Source organism: Nanorana parkeri, unplaced genomic scaffold (genome assembly GCF_000935625.1).
Source record: "Nanorana parkeri isolate BGI_ZX_2015 unplaced genomic scaffold, ASM93562v1 scaffold553, whole genome shotgun sequence".
In the NCBI taxonomy this organism is placed as follows: Eukaryota; Metazoa; Chordata; class Amphibia; order Anura; family Dicroglossidae; genus Nanorana; species Nanorana parkeri.
The window spans coordinates 540578-559867 of NW_017306821.1; the positions used below are offsets into that span (position 1 = coordinate 540578).

Genomic DNA, 19290 nt, shown 5'->3' on the forward strand with positions numbered 1-19290 from the left:
TAACCAGGGACGCTGATCTCTCTGCAAGTGGCCGGAGCCAGCCGTAAGATCACGGCTGGCTCCGCCCAGCTGTCAGAAGAAGGCTGTCGGCCGGCCAGCTTCGGCTTTCAGCGCGGCTCAGCCGAGCCGAGGCATATGCGTTCGGCTCGACTGAGCTGCTCGGCCATGTTCAGGAGCTGTACGGGCTATAGTGAATAGCCCGTACAGCACCCCTTCGGTTCTACTGAACCGAAGGGGTCCTGGGGCCGAAGCTAGCCGAAGGATCCGCCGTAGCTACGGCCAGATCCTTCGGCAGCTTCGTGAATAGACCCCATTGTATCTCTTGTATCTCTTTGCTTGAGATGTGTCACATAGCTTCATAAACATCGGGCCAGTCTATGGAGCTGTCAAAACAAATAGCAGGGAGGTGAGTCACTCTGCTGCCTCTCTGCTTTTTTCAGCTGTCAAATACCGGAGCGCTATTTAGCGCTCCCGTATTTGCATGTAACGGCTTCATTCTTTCATTAATGAAAGAAATAAGCTTTTACAAAAGCTTAACTATTTCATCAATGAATGCCTCAATACTGAGGCACTCATTAATGACTGGTAGCCTCTGAGAATCAGCAGTTACCGGCATTACAGAGCCTGATATAACTCGTCACAGATAGTGTACGTGGCCAGTCATATAGGCACAAAGTGCCGGGACGTACAGTGTACGTCTCCCGTCACGAAGGGGTTAAAGCCTATCTCCAGGGAAACAAAAATTTCTCTTGCAGAGGTGGTGTCCCTGTACTGCAAGGGTTCACTGCTTGTTTGTGTCTAGGGGATCAGGAAGGAATTTTACTTACATGATCCCTGCTCCCACAGAGATGAGGACCTGCACCCGCAGCCTCTTACCCCCCTGCACTCTGGTGGTCGGAGGCCCACTGACATCATCACATACAAGGCAGAGTACATAGCCCTGCATTAGATGTGAGGGTCCAAGGGGCCGTCCACATCTAGAGAGTATGGAAGAGAGGTGAGTGCCAACTGCTGGGTAGCAGTGATCAGGTAAGTAAAACTACTTTATACAAATCCCTAGACATAAAAGAGCAGATAACACTTGCAGGCCAGAGGTATCCCTGCTGCAAGGGGAGGTTCTCTGCCCCAGGATAGGCTTTAACATAGACCCTGCTCTTATGACTCTCCATCCAAAACAGTATGAAAAGTTTTGTACAGATGTCTTCTTTAAGCGCTATCACCTGAACATGCCTTTGATTTGTACTGACAACCATCACTTGAATATGCCCGCTGACAAGGAGCAGGTCTGTGACAGACTACAGAATGGAATTCAGTATAAATAAAAGCATGTACACATTCCATCCTCATATAGCTCTGCGACCTTCACAAGGACATATGGTAATACCAGCCTAAAATTGCAATCGTTCAACATGGCAATGCATGAGAAATTTTCATCCATACAAATATACAGTATATGACCTCAATGAATAACACCAAACTCAGAAAAGTAACACATAATCAGTTGCAATGGGTAAGAATATTATGTTTTCCTTTTTTTTAAAATAAAAATATCCTAAAAACTATAATAAGGATCTGCCTTAGATCCTGTATACAATAGTTCTAATACTGAATACAAAAGGAATTTCACAGTAAGATTGTGTTCAAAGAAGCAGCAAAAGGTAAAGACTAAGACACTACTTACTCTTCTAGGAAGTGCTGCTGAGGCCCGATGATAGAGCCAGGTCGGCATATTCTTATCCATGCTATGGCTTCAGAGTGTGTGAACCTGTAGTGCTTCATGATATAACATGAAATAAGAGTGCCTGTCCTGCCTAGGCCAGCTAGAGAAAAAAAACAGATGTGCACAGGATTAGACTGTTGTGACAATTCTTTGGAAAGCATTTTAAAGAGAGACACATTACAGTTAACCTTCAGGAGATCATTCTCTTTTTTTTTTTACTTACATTGGTCCAGCTTGGTTACATAAATTCATTATATCTCACATCCAGTGCTGCAACCAACTAATCTATTAATCAATAATAGTTGATTCTGAGAATAGTTGTCAACTATTCTAATTATCTATTCTCTCCTCCACGCAAGGAGGAGGGCACAGCAAGCAGTGGGCGGGTGCAATAGCTAACCTGTTATTGGCTATTGCAATTTGAAATAGCCAATAGCAGGCTGGCTATTGTACCAGCCTACTACCTGCTGTATTTACATTCAGCTGCCGTCTGTGGAATTTTGCCACTGGCAGCTGCCATTCCTTGGCTGAAGCTATTCAAGCGCCATGTGCTTCCAATAAAATATTTTTTTTTTAATTATAGAAGATGGGAAAAAAGGTCATTTTCGGCTTCGGCCTGACAAAGGCCGAAGGCGCCCCAAACGCATCTCCCACCCAGAGTGGGATAGCCCGCACTGGAACGCGTGCATTCCAGTGCAGTGCAATTGCAAAAAATTGTGCGTGCATTTTTATTCTGAAGTAAACTTCATGTTTGTAACACTGCATTTGTCTATTTCAGTTTAAATTAAGGATGGTATTTATTAAAAAAATTTTATCCGATTAATCGAAAATTTATTGCAGCCCTACTCACATCGGAAGGGCTGCTGGGGATTCAGAAATTAATTGTAGTATTCTGTGCTACATACAGTCAGCGCTGGTCTCCAGTGTTCTGCTCAAGGGGCTTATAGTCTGTGTACTGAACACAAGGGGTTGGTCACTTTCCACCTTTCAGCGAACATCTTGATTGGACAACACGGAGAGGGGTCATGATCTCTGCCTCATCCAATTAAAAAAACACCTTAAGGGGAATTTATCAAAACTGGAGCAGACAAATCTGGAGCAGTTGCCCAGGGTAAGCAATCGGTTGCCATGCACAGCTGCTCCAAATTTTATCTGCTCCAGTTTTGATAAATTCCCCCCCTTGCATTCCCTGAAAAAGAATACAAGATGTTCTCAGAATGGCGGAGGTGCCGTGCGAGTGACCCCCTGTGTTCAGTATAAAGACACCAAGTCACTTGAGGAACCTGGAAGAGACTAGCACTTACTGTATGTATCCCAGGCTGCTACGGTGAATTTCAGTATCCCCAGCAGTCCTTCAGATGTAAGATAGGAAGAATTAGATGTAACCAAGCTGGATCAATGTAAGTTTTAAAAAATTATAATAAACAAATAATTCCTGGTGTTCAGCTTTAAGACTCATGTATGAAAGTTTCTGTAGGTGTTACCCAGCTACTCACTGAACCGTGGCTATTGGCAATAGAGACAGTTCTTTTTTTTTATCAAACTTTTTCATGCAAGAATGGAGCAGGCAGCTGACATTTCAAGGTCCTCATACAATCTGCCATCACCAGTGTAAAGGTTACGTTGTGGCACTCCAGAGACTGGAGAGGAAATACATCACTAATACTGTCATATTGCTGAGTGCATCTGCTACCCTTCTACCAATGCACAAAGGAAAGGCATGTTGACGCATGACACAGCACCTACCTAACACTACATTGAGTTGTTACTACTATTACACTGATAAGTAGCACGTAAAGGGGTTAATTCATAACAGTTCTGTCCATTGTATAGGAAATCTATATACTCATCAGCACCATCTAGGGGCACTAGTGCCAAGTGATACGCTGGGGGGAGCTATTTTAAATGAGCCCCAAAGGGTCAGAACATCAAAAAACAGATAATTCTGTTACAGACACATGGTTGTGTACTGAAATGCATAGGGTTTACATTATTATTATTATTATTATTATTATTATTATTATACAGGATTTATATAGCACCAACAGTTTATGCAGTGCTTTACAATATAAGGAAAACATTACAGTTCCAATACAAATCAAGGCAAGATGTTAAGGAGGGCCCTGACCATGAGAGCTTACAATCTAAAAGGGAGGGTATGTGTTTTGATCGGCAGAAATGGGCAAATCCTTAAGTGCTTATTTAGCTCAATGCATGTTTGCAGAGGCATGTGCTTTGTAGTGTTAGGCAGGTGCTGTGTCATGCGTCAGCATGCCTTTCCTTTGCGTGTTGACATGTGTTACTGACACGTGTTTCCAGTGCATTTTATAAATTAGTATTTGGAGTGAAGAGTTACCAACCGTTGTTATTATTATTATTATTTTATAATACAGGATTTATATAGCACCACCAGTTTGCACAGAGCATTACAAAATAAAGGGAGACAGTACAGCTACAAACAAATTCCATACAAGAGGATTAGAAAGGCCCTGCCCATGAGAGCTTACCATCTGAAAGTGTTTTTCCACACTTGCAGTCAAATGTTCTTTTTTTAAAACCACTATATTTTTGTTATGTGTTCCCATGAACACAGAATACCTATAGATCGTTTTTTAATATTTCTTACCTTTCTAGCTGTTTCTTTGGAGCAGGATTATACAAAGAACACTGCAGACAGTGGTGGGCAACTCCAGCACTCCAACTGTTGTGGAACTACAAGTCCCATGAGGCATTGCAAGAGGCATGACTCTCAGAGCAAAGGCATGATGGGATTTGTAGTTAAAGCACAGCTGGAGGCCAGGAGTTGCCCACCCCTTATCTAGTGGTTAGAAAAGATGCCAATGAGTGGATAAGTGGACAGACTGAGGGACAGTACATTAACATGCAATGTCTTGAGATCTTTAACCCTTTGTTATAACAGATAGTCCTTCTTATTTATTTTACAACTGATCATGAAATCTGCAAGCACAATGCAGGCAGGGTTAATTATGGCAAAAAAATATCTCTCCCAACCCTCTTACAGAGTGACAGCTAAGCAGGAATTTTCAGTTCTGTTGTTTCTAGAAAGATGACCAAAAAAGTTAAGCTGCGTTTTTTTAAGTTATGTTATGTGAATGGGAACATGTAACAAATACACTTGAAATACTATTGACTAAAACTTGTTTTCATCAAAACGCAATATACATTGCCATTGGCTTCTGTGGGCTTCCTAACGCAACAAAATGCAGGAAAAAATGGACATGTAGTATCTTGCAAAAATGCACTGCAGTGTTATTTCAGTTATTGTGGACACTATATTTTCTACGGGGAACCACAATACATGTGTTTTAGTGCATCAGAATAGGGTGTCCTTACACTGATTTACACTGTTGCATTTTAACACATGCATTGCAAAGCACTAAACCGCATGTGTTGTGGTTCCCCATGGTAAAGAGTGTGTCTGATCCACTGTTGCTGCACAGGGAATTTTTAAAAATACTACATTTTTTTTTCTGCGTGCATTGGAAGGCCCATAGAAGTGAACGGTAATGCATTAAAATGCATATAATGTGTGGTCTGGTACACTGGCAACAGGTATTAACAAGCCTTGGTCAATGGCTGTTATCTCTATCCACTGCAAATCCTACATTCAAAAATACACAGAAAACATGCGTCTACACAGGTCAAAGCACATGTCAAGGTACAAAATAAGCACACATTGGTTCATGTCTGTGCGCCTGCCTAATGCTACAAAATCCTGCCCCTCTATGCACACAAATGTATCTAAACTGGTGGATAAAGTTTCACCCAAATTCCCCCTGTAGTTCACTTTGCTGCTAATTGCAACCTGTACTAGTTTACCTCTACAACTGGAAGCCCAACTGCTTGCTGTATTTTGCATTCACAGATGACATGCGTACCCACAGGACTATGTAAAGCGTTTTACTAAATACAGGGTATTCACTACACAAGTCACTTAGTGACCAGGTTTTTAAAAGACAGCCAGCAGTATTTTTTTACTAAACTGGCAAAAAGCAAAAGAAAGGGGAGCATGTGGTGCAAGGGAAGGGGTCAATGGCCGTGAACCTGTGCTTTGTCCTACATGGTGCCAGACTACAAAATCACATGCTGCAATAGATCCCAGCCTAGCAGCTAAAGAATTACACATGATTACACAACACTGTGCCAGCAAGAGTCTAAATAATGTACACATTTACTCTCCTGTGGCTGTAATTACATGACTTGGAGCCAAGCAGAGTGTTACGTACACATTAATTACTGGAGTATGAATAGAAACATTTTCATAAACACTCTCTAGAGTTAAATAATAGTTTTTTCAGTACATTGGCGTAATGAAAAGCTGTGGCACCACCTGGTGGGCTCTGGAGGAACAGCATTAAAATGTAGAATTTAAAGTAGTAAAATATACTTTTCCCAATACTTAGAGCTGACGTGTGACACTGTAGCTGTCACACGATGGCTCTATAGATAGAGAACTGAGCTGCTGATCGCTCAGTTCAAGATCTTCTCCTTGCAGAGAGCTATGACTGTCAGTCACCGCTCCCCACAAGGATTCCCCCTCCCTCTATGTTCCTCCAACGCTCATTGAAGGGACAGACAGTCAGGCATCGGGGTGGATCCAGACAATATTGTCGGTATATATCCCGGCTGCAGCGTGGCCCTGTTCTGTCAGAATATATCAGGCAGTGGCCCGCTAAATGCTGACTTTGGGTCACAGGAGGACATTAGTAAATGTCCTCCTGTGACCCGAATTGAACAAAAGCCAAAAAAAGGTTTGGCTTTAGTTCTCTTTAATGCAAACCTGTACTGAGAGAAATATGTAGGCAGCCATTTTTGAATTCTTCCCTAGAAAATGCTAGCTGGCTGGCATTCCAGTCCAAAGCCATTTACAGCCAAGCAACTAGCATTTTCATGGAAGGGTCTGCAATGCCAAACCATCAGTGCAGGCGTGAAGGCCATGCTGTCACATTTATGTGTTACTCTGGCGGGAAGAGATTAATAACATTTTGTTATTTCAAAATATACCCATCCAAGCAGCAATTTTACATTATAATAACAGTCATATGAATGGCACTCACACTGACACCTATTTACTAAGGGAGTAGAGCATATTCACTTGAATTGGAAGTTTGCAAAGTGAACGTTTGCTTATTGTTGGCAATCTGGTGAAACAATGTGGAAATTCACTTTGCAACGAATACACGATCATGTGCAAGGAAACTTAAAAAAACAGGATTTTTCTTACATATGAGTCGATAATTGAAGTCAGCACAACCTCACCTCATTCACCAAGTTCAGTGAAAATTCACTTACCAAGGAGAAAATCCACTTAGCTTAGTACATAAGGTGAAGCTGCGCTGGCTTCAGTTATCCAGTCATAAGCAAGCAAAAAAAGTTTTTTTCTATTTCAAGGGTTAGAGAACGCAATGCATGAGCCACCGTGCTTGTTTTTACTGTGTTGGGGGCTCACATAGACTTTACTGTCCGGTATCTTATGTGGCTTAGGCAGGATGGAGGAGGGTCATCTACCAAGAAATTATTGTGGTTAGGCCGCAACCGGCATGAACAGTGGTTTGTAATGTGCCAGTGATGCTGAAATGCATGGGAGATTCTTTTTTTTTTCCTTTCACACAAATGTGTATTTTGCAAAGTGGACTTTCACATTGTTTCACCAGATTACCAACAATAAGCAAACGTTCACTTTGCAAACATCCAATTCAAGTGTATCTGCTCGACAACGTTCGTAAATCAACCCCACCGTCTGTAAAGGTTCTCATTTATGCAGGTCACAGTACAGATAATGGTAGCTAGCCACGTTCATCTGGACTTGTTCTGTAATGCTGAAGATCTTTCCCTTCTGCAGTGTCGTCACAAGTGGGGTGCGACCTGCACCCGGGTGACACCATTGGAAGGGTGACACCAAAATGACTGAGTCATTTTGGTGTCACCCCCTCTGAAAAGTCGAGCACTGGTCATGAACCGAGAGCCTAACAGTTGCTGGAGAGAGAGCGGAGGGGACCCGGTGGCATACCTTATCCCGCTGGGTGAACATCCCCTCCTCTCTCTGCTGTTCATCACCTAGATGGCCGCCGGCAGGTAACAGCAGTACAGCGTGTGACGTCATCAAGTGCGAGCGCGATTTCGTCACTGCAGGTGCAGGGTGTCACCCGGTACACTGGATGTGTATTGTCATATCTTTTTTAGTAAATATTGAATAGCGCAGGAAAATATTAGAACCCTTGTCAACTTTTCAACTTGTTGTCTTTCTGTATCCTCACTGGGGAGATCCAACTCTCTATTTGTCATGTTGACCACTATCACTGAGGCAGAAGATGCTGGAAAATACAAAATTCCTGAGTTGTCGCCAGAAAAAGAGGTAAGGAGAAATCTTCCAATGGGAACAGTTGTTCTGGTGACAACTTCCTAAAAGAGAATTCCCCTCACTAAAGTTGGCCCTACCTGTAACAATTTCACTCGATATACCCACCCAAGCTAAACAGTGTGCAAGGATGAATATCCCCTGCTGGCTATTGTAATCAGACAGCCGACAACCGCAGCTGTTAGAATACCTGGACTGTGGCTCTAGCTGATTGGCTGCAGTCACTATTCAGACGACTTTTTTTTCTGCCTGGCTCCTTCATTTTTTCAAATGAAATGTATCATGCCATGGCTCCGTTTTTGGCCAAAATTTGAGCTGTGAATGGCCAGCTTTAGTAGAGATTGCCTCTCACTTCCTGTTGCGCCTCCAGGACAGGAAGTAATAGAAAGTATTCTGATCTGTAAGCAGCAAAAAAAAAAAAACTTCCCTACTATATTTAAAACAAGAAAAAATGCTTTTGGTTATACATTCTTTTTAAAGTGTGTCTATTGTCTATTGAATAGAAGAGGTTTTCATACTCACAAGTGTGTCAACATGTGTAAATCACTTGTATGTATATTACATGTCACTAATAGGAAGCTATCATACGCTCTACTACACATTTTGCTTCAGGGCACAGAGAAGTTTACCCACTGAACCATTACTGCAATGCTTCCAATGGTCAAATAATGGAAGAAGGCACAATCTCCTGAAACAGAAACAACATTGCTCCATCCAGAGCTATGGTTCAATAGTGGGTGTTACATCTAGTACTCTTGTGGATGTTCATCATCCTCTGACTGAATGAAACATTGTTAGTTATGCTCTAAATTCATCACTATGTTAATATAATCTGTATTTCCCATTTCTAAGAAGATAGAAAAGTTATCACCCCAAGACAACTAACCAAGGTGAACTCGCACATACTCCTCTTCCTATAGAGCATGTGTACATGTGTAAGAAAAAAGATGAAATCGCACAGTACAAGCTTTAAAGTGTATTTCCACTTTTGCAGCCAAATTGGGATAACACCTTTTTATATTTGTTACATGTTCCAAATCACATAGCAGAAGCTAAAAAAAAATAATAATAAATCCTTCTTGCTTCTATTTCTTTGAAAATGTCAGGAGGGGCTGTGAGGGGTGAGGGGTCTAAGGTGGCTTGCCCATTGTATGTTAATGAAGCTTATCAGATAAACACAATCCTCAAATTTCAGTCCCAAGACTTTCCATTGGGGCAGACCACTGTAAAAGGGCTAAGAAAAACCTGGAATCAGCCATCTTGCCTGATTTAACAAAACATCTAAAAAGGTAAGACATTTTTTTAAAAGTTATTTTTCAGTATGCTGTGTGAGTAGGAACACATAACAAACATATGGAGGAGTTTACCTAAATTTGACTGCAAAAGTGGAAATACACTTTAAATTACTGTAGTTACCTTTATTATCAAATGGCGCACTCATCAGCTTTGTTCTACAACAGTAACATTATACTTAACAGTATATGTTTCTTGTTAGCTTAAAGGGTTAGTTCACATTTGTTAAACAAAATAGCCTGTGCAGTCACGAAGCTCCCATAGGGAACAATGAACTAAGACATTTTTTAAAATCTTCATTAATGTATTCTCCATACCTGTAGGCAATGTGTATCCTCATCAAGGCCAGCCCAGAGAACTCTCAATATTCTGCATAGCTCCATGCTGTCCTGTTGCCAGGATGAGCCAGCCGTTGGAAGATCACCCACCTCCCCCCCAAATTTACAGAGTGCTCCTTCTCCATCACCACAGCTGCTCTGCGCATGCATGGGGCTCTGAACTTGGATGGTGTACACTAATGTGATGCTGGGGGCAGGCGTCCAACAACTGGCTCATCCTGGCAATAGGACAGGACAGAGCTTTACAAAATATTGGGTGTTTTTTGGGCACGCTTCAGTGGGGGCGCAAATGGCCAACAGATTTTTAAATACTGCTTAGTTTATTGTTACCTACTGAGGCTTTCCCGCTATTGCTTTTGACAAGGCTGTCAATAGCAGTGACAGCCTTGTATCACGGCTATTTGCTAATCTACTTTTATAGAACTATTTTCTTTTATGTACTCATACTGCATTTGTTTTTTTCTGTGTGATGATCTACATAGTGTAATGCTTTATCTCTTTGGCTGTTGTATCTTTTTTTATTGTTCAAGTCTGTTTTACAATCTACTAAAGACATCTTTATGCTCTCACGGGCAGGGCCCCCCTTACCATATTGTCTTGAATTGTATTGTAATTGTAATATCTTCCTTGTATTGTAAAGTGCTGTGCAAACTGTTGGTGCTATATAAATCCTGCATAATAATAATAATCTTTCCAATTAAAAAATAGAAAACCTATGAAGTAGTAAGAATTAAACTAAAAGCTGTAAATAAAGAGCAGGCAGCACCGTTGGTATGCCAAGTATTTGTCTGAGGAGGTGTAAGCAGTAAGGTTAATGAACTCCTGCACAGGCCTTCTCGTCCTTACGCCACATAGCAACCATGTTTGCTCTCATGGTGCTGGTTATACCACTATCATACAGAAGTGAACACGTTCCATTACTTTTCAGCTTACCTTTGCAGTGAACGGCAATAGCCCCATCGGTGTTCTCACACAAGTTCAAGAACCTCCGCACTATGCCATCACTAGGTGTGCTCCCATCCACAAAGAATAGATCATAATGGTCGAATCCAGCATCTGTAAACCGTCTAGCATCATAAATCTTCTTATTGAGCCTGATGATAGTGGTGACATTTTGTTTTCGGAAATATGGGAAGTATGCTTCTGGGGCATGCAGTGGGTAACCTTCAGAGAAATATTGACATGATTAGTTTTTGTAATAGTTTGGTAGGTTTATGTGAAGTTTTATACAAATATTTATTTGAACAGATAACAACAGAGGATTTTATCCAGACATTACAACATACTTGTTTTAGGAACTATGTGATATCATTATAGAACAACACAAAAACTGAAAGTTAAAAGTGAAGGTAAAGAAAAAATGATGGCACAACCCACGGTGACAGAACAGATTTTGTTCTTATTTTTCAGCTTGTCCATACATGACCATTATTATTATATTATTCATTTACTGTGACCATAATTAAAGGGTTACATGACCAGTGCAATCTCGTATGATTGACCTACCAACATATATATTTTCTCATGTCAAGTACATGCAAAGCAAGGTGTACGTGTAACAGTTACAGGTATTTATTATCGCTCACAGAAATCGCAGTACTCCCCCTGACTTCATTTTCTTTTCTCTACAAAATTATACTTGTTCAGATATCATCAACAGTCAGCATGTACTTCCTGGACTGTGATACAGACTCAGAGATGGCACAAGTATGTCAGGACCAGATGCAGACACTTCAGTCAGAGGCTATAGAATTAAACACTCGTTTTTTTGTGGTTTTTTTGCATATATCTACTGTTACCAAGTAGTAGAAATATGCAAAAACATAAAAAATTAATTTAAAAAAAACGTTACCAAATAGGTAATTATTACTTGCCTGTGTCTCCCCCGCGCGCTCCCGTCTGAAGATCTGAAGATTCTCTAGGATCATGGGGTGGGCGCATGCGCAGTAGAGATCTTCGGCCAGGAGAAATAAAGAGACACAGTGTAAGTCAATGCACGCAGCCGGGAGCGTGCATGAGGACAGACACCGTGGGACACAGCAGTCAGCACTGGATCAGAGACTAGCACCAGCGCTGGAGGGCCTCCTGAAAACTACTGAAAAGAAGATGATCGGATCAAGAGGCATAATTTAAGGTAAGTCCTTAAAGCAGCAGGGGGGGGGGTATTGTGACTTTAATGTCACTTTAAGGCAAGTGGCACTTAATACTATGTGCTCTGACTGTATATTGTTGCAGGTGGGCCCCAGGTAACAAGCAGAAGTACTGACTGGCAGTGGACAGGTTTCCAGGGACAGGCTGAGGTCAGGACCGGCGGCAAGATACAAGACAGGAAGAGAATGCTATATACAGTACAAGACAGGAAGAGAATGCAAGACAGGAACAGGATACAAGATCAAGATTTACAGAGGCAGAATACATGCTTAAGCAGACAGCACTAGACAGAACTAAGCAGAACTAGACTGGACTAGACGGAACTATCACAAGCCAAGAGCCCTGGCCTTGTGATGCTTTAATAAAGTGCCACTAACCAATCTATGGATGAGAGGTGTGTGGCTAGGCTCATTAGCTCACATTTGACAGAGAGGTGCTGAGGGTATATGGCCAGGCTCATTAGCCCACAGCTGACAGAGAGGTGCTGAATGTATATACTAGGCTCATTAGCCCACAGCTGACAGAGAGGTGCTGAAGGTATATACCAGACTCATTAGCCCACAGCTGACAAGAAGTCTGGGATAGGTGCAGTGGCAACAAGCAACCACCAAAAGTTGCAGAGAGGTTGTGACAGCCATAGCAGCATTAGACATGCTCCTAACATCCTGATGCCTGTAAAGTTATTGGTTGTATTTACAGATTGGACACAGATCAGTCCCTGTTGCTGGCTCTCGCCTACTGAATTTCCACAATGTTACAATGTCACAGTCTGACCAATGAAGAAGAGGAGACTGAGAAAATGCTTCTTCCAGGCAACAGCAAACTCAAAACACCACATCAGCTTAGGCAACGTCACTTGCCTGGAGCTCAAAGACTGTTTTTTGATGATAATATAAAGTAGAGTTTTAAAAAAATTGTAGCTTGTGACCTGTAAGGAATGTATTCGTTCACTCTTGTAAAGATTTTGAAAGGTCCACTTTCCTTTTCCATTTCCTTTTTATCGAATTAGTTTTTTGTTTTGTTTTTTACAACAATTTGGTCAATAAACATTCATAGACTTACATGTGTAAAATGCCTAAAAAACATTCATAGACTCACAACTGGCACACAAGGAAATCAACAAATATTTGAATGTGCCTTCTTGTGCTGTTGTAAGTCCAATGTTTTGCCACCTTTTACAAAGTCTTTAGTCCTGTATGCTAACATTGCTTAGTATCAATACAAATATTTTCTCAATCTGTTTACACTACATCTCACTGTCAATGTAATTGATGAGGGAAGCACATGCTTGGTTGGCTACACTGACTGACAAGCTCTGCATTGGCCTCTTTTTTATTGCAAAACTATTTTGAGCTATCTTATCAGTCTGCAATAAAAGAAATACTAAATGACAGCTTGGCAGGGGTAAGTATACATTGATGTAATATATGCAACAGAACTGGTGGTGGGTAAAAATTCTAGATTTAAATGTGATAAAATGTTAAGCAATTCATAGTAACTTACCATTCTCAATTTTGCTTTTCGGATGAGGACCGCTAAATGCCAAAAACTTTCCGGGAACGATCCAATTGAAATCCCCATTTTCTACCCTCTGTAAACAACAAAGCAATCCTATAACAAGCTGCAGATCCCCATCCAGTGTCCCACATGATCACTGTAATCGCTACAAAACGCAGTCATATTTAATACTTGTATGCTCTAGTGATTATGTCACTCTTTTGATGTAAAGGGATTAACTCACCTCGTAATGTTCATATTCATCCACATCAAAGTTTTCAAAATTAAAGAACCCAAGATGAAGTGCCTGAAATAGAGACCAAAAGTCAATGAGTGACTGAGTAATTCTAGGCTTAACTTGATGACACATGCAAAATAGAATGTTTTAAAGTCGTTCAGAATAATGAGAGATCAGTTATTCAATGTTTATGTTGATCAGACTAAAAAGACATGTAATAGATCATCTCTAATTAGGTGTACTAAATAGTATTTCTTTATCCTTATTTTTTTTTTCATTTCAGTCTAAACTGTATGAGATGTACATCTGGTATGTCAATACTTCTAGTTCATGAAGATTTTCCAATGTCAGAAATTTACACTGACTATAATTCCGCATTGGAGATCAGGAATCTACCTTGCCTATGGGCATATCTACATACAAAGATTTAATCATTTTTACAGATGCCAAGACCTGCACTAAACTATAATTATAATAGCTAATAGGGACACGTTTGCATGAATCATAAAAATCTACAAGCAATGTCAATCTGACCACACTTTCTAAAGAAATAACAACCTGCATCATTATTTAAAGTAGACCCATGATGAGATAAAAGAGGGTACTGCCATTGCTGATCTCCTCCTAAATAATTTTAGCTGCCTGTCTGTTGAGGCTTTAGGTAATGGGGAAATTATTTTCCCCAGAATAATAGTAAAGACACACTTCTTTCTGTTGCAATAACACTTGTCCCCGCTTGGAGGCAATCAGTACCTTACAGATAGTAACAGTCTGATATGAGTTAACAGTCTGATATGAGTTAAATATACATTAGGTCATGAACTAAGACAGAAAAGTTATCCGATGTGCAGTTAAAGCATAACAGGATATAGTCACCGGCATGATAATGAGAGTGATAATGTTCTGCAACCTAGAACAACCAGTTACTTTTCAGCTTTTATGAACTTGTTATTTTTTATGGGAAATCATTTTTGGGTAGTTTTTATATCTACTGTGGGGTCTATTCAGTAAGCTGCCGAAGGATCTAGCCGTAGCTTACATAGGAATGCATAGCTACATTCCTATTGGCTATTTCAATTTGCAATAGCCAATAGCAAACTATCTATTGCACCCGCCCACTGCTGCTGTCAATCAGCAGAGGGGACCTGCAGTTCTCTAATCAGGTCCCCTCAAGTGATTGACAGCAGCAGAGGGCGGGTGCAATAGCTAGTTTGCTATTGGCTTTTGCAAATTGAAACAGCCAATAGAAATGTAACTATGCATTCCTATGCTTATTTTTTTTCTTTTTTTGTTCTGATGGGAGCCAACGGCTCCCATATCAGAAGAAAGAAAAAAAAAGACAACAGAGCAGGGGAAGGTTTACTCTGCTCGAACGAGCAGAGTAAAACTTTCCCAGAGAAAGTGTTTCTCTCCCGGGCAGCCGGGAGCCGCTATATAATAGCAGGAGACTCCCAGAGCGTCCGTGAAAGGGGAGAGTTTTTTCTTTCTTTTTTTTATTTTGATGGCAGCAGAACCGCCCGGCCAATAGAAAACAGTTTTCCATTCTTTTTTTTTCTACTTTTTTAACTATTTTTCTATTCCACAGAGGTATCGAGCAGGATTGCCAAACCGAATGCCGCTCGGCAGCATTCGGCTATTCACTCACTGCTGTTCGGCATCTATGAGAATAGGCCGAACAGCAGCGAGTAGCCTGCCGGAGGTTCGGCTTAGCTGATCCAGATGTTGGATCGGCTGAGTCAAACTCCTTCTGCACTTTGGGTCGGCTGAACATGCTGAGCATGTTCGGCCGACCCGAAGCCATGCGAAGCAAGCCAATGTACGGCTGATTTCAGCCGATATATGGCTGAAATCAGCCGTACAAGCCTGAAGTGAATAGCCGAACAGTGTTTGGCTCACTTCACTTGGGGTCGGTTGTTCACTCGACTGCCTTCGGCAGCTTAGTGAATAGACCCCTGTATATAGAGAGGTTATGTGCAATTTATCAAGAAATAGCAACAAAATTAGTGCAATGGTGCAGCAAAATATAGTTTGTAAATACATTTATTTTATTTTCTATTCTAAAGACCTTCTATCTTTTTTTGTTTTTGTTTTGTTCTTAACATTTTGCTAAGATGGTACCATACCCTAAACCTGACACTGCACATTAATAGGCCTCCTTAGGATTTTTTTTAGTCGTAGATTATAGATCACATGATATCTGTGCTTGTTTTTCCTCTGTCCTGTAAAATACTTAAGGAATACTTTTACTCCAATATGATATTTATTACTCTAGATTTATCCATACTTCATCTACTAGGATTTCTCTGATTCCTTTATAACATATTCTCCTTCATATTAGGTCTTATTTCAACATGTTTATTATAATATTCGAGAGAGAGAGAGAGATGCTAACCTCTTATATAACCTCCCATTTCTATGTTTTATCAAACCGTGTCTCCTCAACAACAATCTGCTTGCATTATAACTTTGGACTGTCGTTTATGAGTGTTTATGTTAACACAGAACATCGGGTCACTGCTGCCTTAGTGAAAACGTGCCATTATTCTATATGGTGGATTTCAAATCAAACAATTTCTTTATGAAGAAAAAGTATGCTGTTGATGTATACAATTTACATGTTCATGAACACCCGTAATGTCACTTTAGCACCCTCCTCGTCCATACATTGGTTTGCTCACCATAATGTATGAAATTGGGATCCTGCACTATTATAGAGTCTGGGACTCTCAGTTGCTTAGCAAACAATCTTAATGCCATAATCCAAATTAAAATGGCTATTTCAGCTGCAACACCGTGACAACACTCACATAATTCCTTCACCTAAGCTATCCTGACAAGCCTTTGCAAGGACAATACAGTTTAATTGTCAGGGGAACTTGTATGCCTATACTTGCCTATATGATTTTTAATACCATAGTTGGGTAATTAAGTATATACACACTTTTTACCTAAGACAGATAAATAAGGCAGGCTTCAGGAAGCAGTCCAATAAAGTTATAAACTCATCTGGAGTTTCTAACACTGCCACTGACATCAATAAAAAATGAAAAGTTAAATACATTTTAAATGTTAGTATTAATTTGTCTCGTTTGTATAGCCATGTTCAGGACATTTACGTCTGTTTCAGCACGTACAGTCCTGCATGAGAACTGGGACTTTTTTACTTCCCACATTTGTGAGTTTTACTCAGATACTCTACTTTCCACCCATAACATAAATATTGGTAATAAAGTTGGTTAACATTTGAAAAAGCAGCAATTATGTTCATGCTTTTGAAGTCAAATGCAACATATGAAATCTTTGCCACAACTCCTTACATCCCTCAATTCAATGCCCTGAGCCTCACACTGCAACATGAGTGAATATAGGGTGGAGACAGGCAATGGCTGAGCTCTGACTTCAGAAATCAGAGTTCAAACTTGTACATTCCCTTCCCTGAGCAAAGCCAGATATACACGTTTTTTTTGTTCAACCTGAGGGGTAAATTGATTGAGGAATCCCCTGCTGCTTCTATTGTATTCTGACAGTGGCTTTTGTTGAGACGAGTAGTGATTGCAGGGCTGTCAATGGCTCAAATGTGGGCCAATTCAGCAGAAATCGTCTGAAATTCAAGCCATGTACGGCCAGCGTCAGTTTACTGGCTGTTATGCTGATCCACTGGCTTCAACACTGACTTCTGAGTCAATGACCCAGATGACTACAGACCAGAAAAGTCTTAGCTACATAATTGTTCAGAATCAGAGATTCATATTTTACTAGTAAAGGCAGCATCCTTATTCTCTCATGACAGGTTTATTCATAGGACATATGTATTTAAATGATGACAAGGTACATTTCTAACCCAGAAATCTAGCACTGCATTAGAGTTCAAAGTACATTAAACTGTTGTATGAAATGATGTTTCTTGTATGGTACCCATAGGATAATTATGCATAACTCAAGGTATAAAAGAAGGACAATAAATGTTACCTTGCGGATTCCCTGCAAACAGTCCAGTATGGTAAGGTTATATGTGCAATTTCCGAAAGAAGCATCTCTGTAAAGAAAGATAATCAGATTTCATTTTAGTAGTCATGGGGCAACAAATACAGTAAAAGTCAAAGCTGGACTGCCAAAGACATAATAACATCCAACCTTTTAGTTGTCCTGTTATAAGAAGAATAAAGCCCAGCCACACGCAGGCTGGTCCAGCTACTTTAGCTTGAGGACCAGTTATCAGGATATTTCTCCAATGTATACATTTGTGTGTGGCCCAAATGGGAAAGGATCGCTTACATAATCTATGGGACTACTGGCAGAATGATTTGCTCCATTATAGAGATCTGTTCGCATTTTTGGAACGTTAGTGCAACCAGAAACTAAAGCACACGCACTCTATTCTATTGGTTCTATAGTCAGCTATCAGATATTGCAATTTGTATAAACAGTATTATTTTCTATGAAGTTGAAGGTAAATAAACAGGTACTGAGAAAGCTAAGTGTGGTTGTGAAGTTATGTGATCAACTCAGGCCAACCCTGAGTTGGTTTTTAAGATTCTCATTTAACCTTTAAACACTGCTACCACAGTCTGCATTAACATTGTTGACTACATATTCAAGCTGGCCAACTGTGTCAAAGTGATCCTTCTCTTGCCATAATGTCAAATACTTACATAAACATCACTTATTTTAATGGACATACAGTGCCAATGCAGGGCTAACTGGCACAATTAAAAGAGTGCTTCAGAAGCAGGTCTGGTCAACAACAACCCACAAACTATGCAACAGAACCGGAAAAAATATCTGCACTCAAATCCAAAAAGCATTCATATATAATATATGAGGTGCTGGAGGGGTGTGCCATGAGGTAGAAATTAAAAATTGTAAATGGCTGGAAAACAGATTTGCCTGATCCATTCACTTATCTCTAATATGGTAATGAAACCAAGGATATTACCCTAACCCATTGGTGCACTCTGTGCTGAACAGATAACTCTTCCATGGCACATTTTATTTTTAACACCATAAAACAGAATAAAAAAGCCTGCTGAGGCCTTACATTAATAATGAGAACCTTGATATAATGCCAGCCTGATCTACTGTCGACGTGTAGTGTAAGCATTCTAGTATGGCACAGATATAAAACGCTTTGTCTGTGTTACTGGTTCAGGGGGCAGAGTAAGATATGAAACAACCATCCTTATAAGAACCATGCTTTGCACAAGAATTCAGCACTCCCAAGCTTGGTTATAGTTAGCAATCTTCTGCCCTTGGGGACACGCTGTATGGCTTGGCAATCCCACCATGTTCACCGGGAAGGAAAATATTTCACTCGCACAACCAGGACAAGGACCAATGAGAGGCTGAAATCTTTGCCTGTCCGATTCTTTTCAGAATATGAAGTGACATTCTGTATATGTGCTGTCTAAATATACAGAGCTTGTCAAATATTTGTGCTGCAATTGCTGGGCAAACTAAATATTGACGGCAGGTAAAGATGAGCACGCAGTTGCAAGGAAACAGGTATGAGAAAATCAGTTTGTAAATTCTCAGCAAATAGAAGATTTTCCACATGTTTGTTGAATCTGGGCATGTAGGATTGCCCTATCTGAGCATCAGAATTAAGCAATTCGTAATGCATGGTTTCTACATTCATGACTGCAAATTTTGCTATATATATCTATATATATATATA

At 40.4% G+C, this 19290-nt stretch overlaps 1 protein-coding gene across 5 annotated transcripts in view; it reads right to left on the reverse strand.

The window, feature by feature from the left end:
- Nucleotides 1-19290, reverse strand: part of CDC14A (cell division cycle 14A) — a 121696-nt gene that overhangs the window by 40634 nt on the left and 61772 nt on the right. For all 5 annotated transcript variants that reach the window (XM_018561979.1, XM_018561978.1, XM_018561980.1 and 2 more), the window contains exons 6-10: nucleotides 17586-17652; nucleotides 13623-13685; nucleotides 13385-13472; nucleotides 10664-10894; nucleotides 1682-1820 (exon numbers count right to left, since the gene is read on the reverse strand). In XM_018561979.1, the coding sequence (XP_018417481.1) occupies nucleotides 1682-1820; nucleotides 10664-10894; nucleotides 13385-13472; nucleotides 13623-13685; nucleotides 17586-17652 (588 nt within the window). The remainder of the gene's footprint in view (nucleotides 1-1681; nucleotides 1821-10663; nucleotides 10895-13384; nucleotides 13473-13622; nucleotides 13686-17585; nucleotides 17653-19290) is intronic.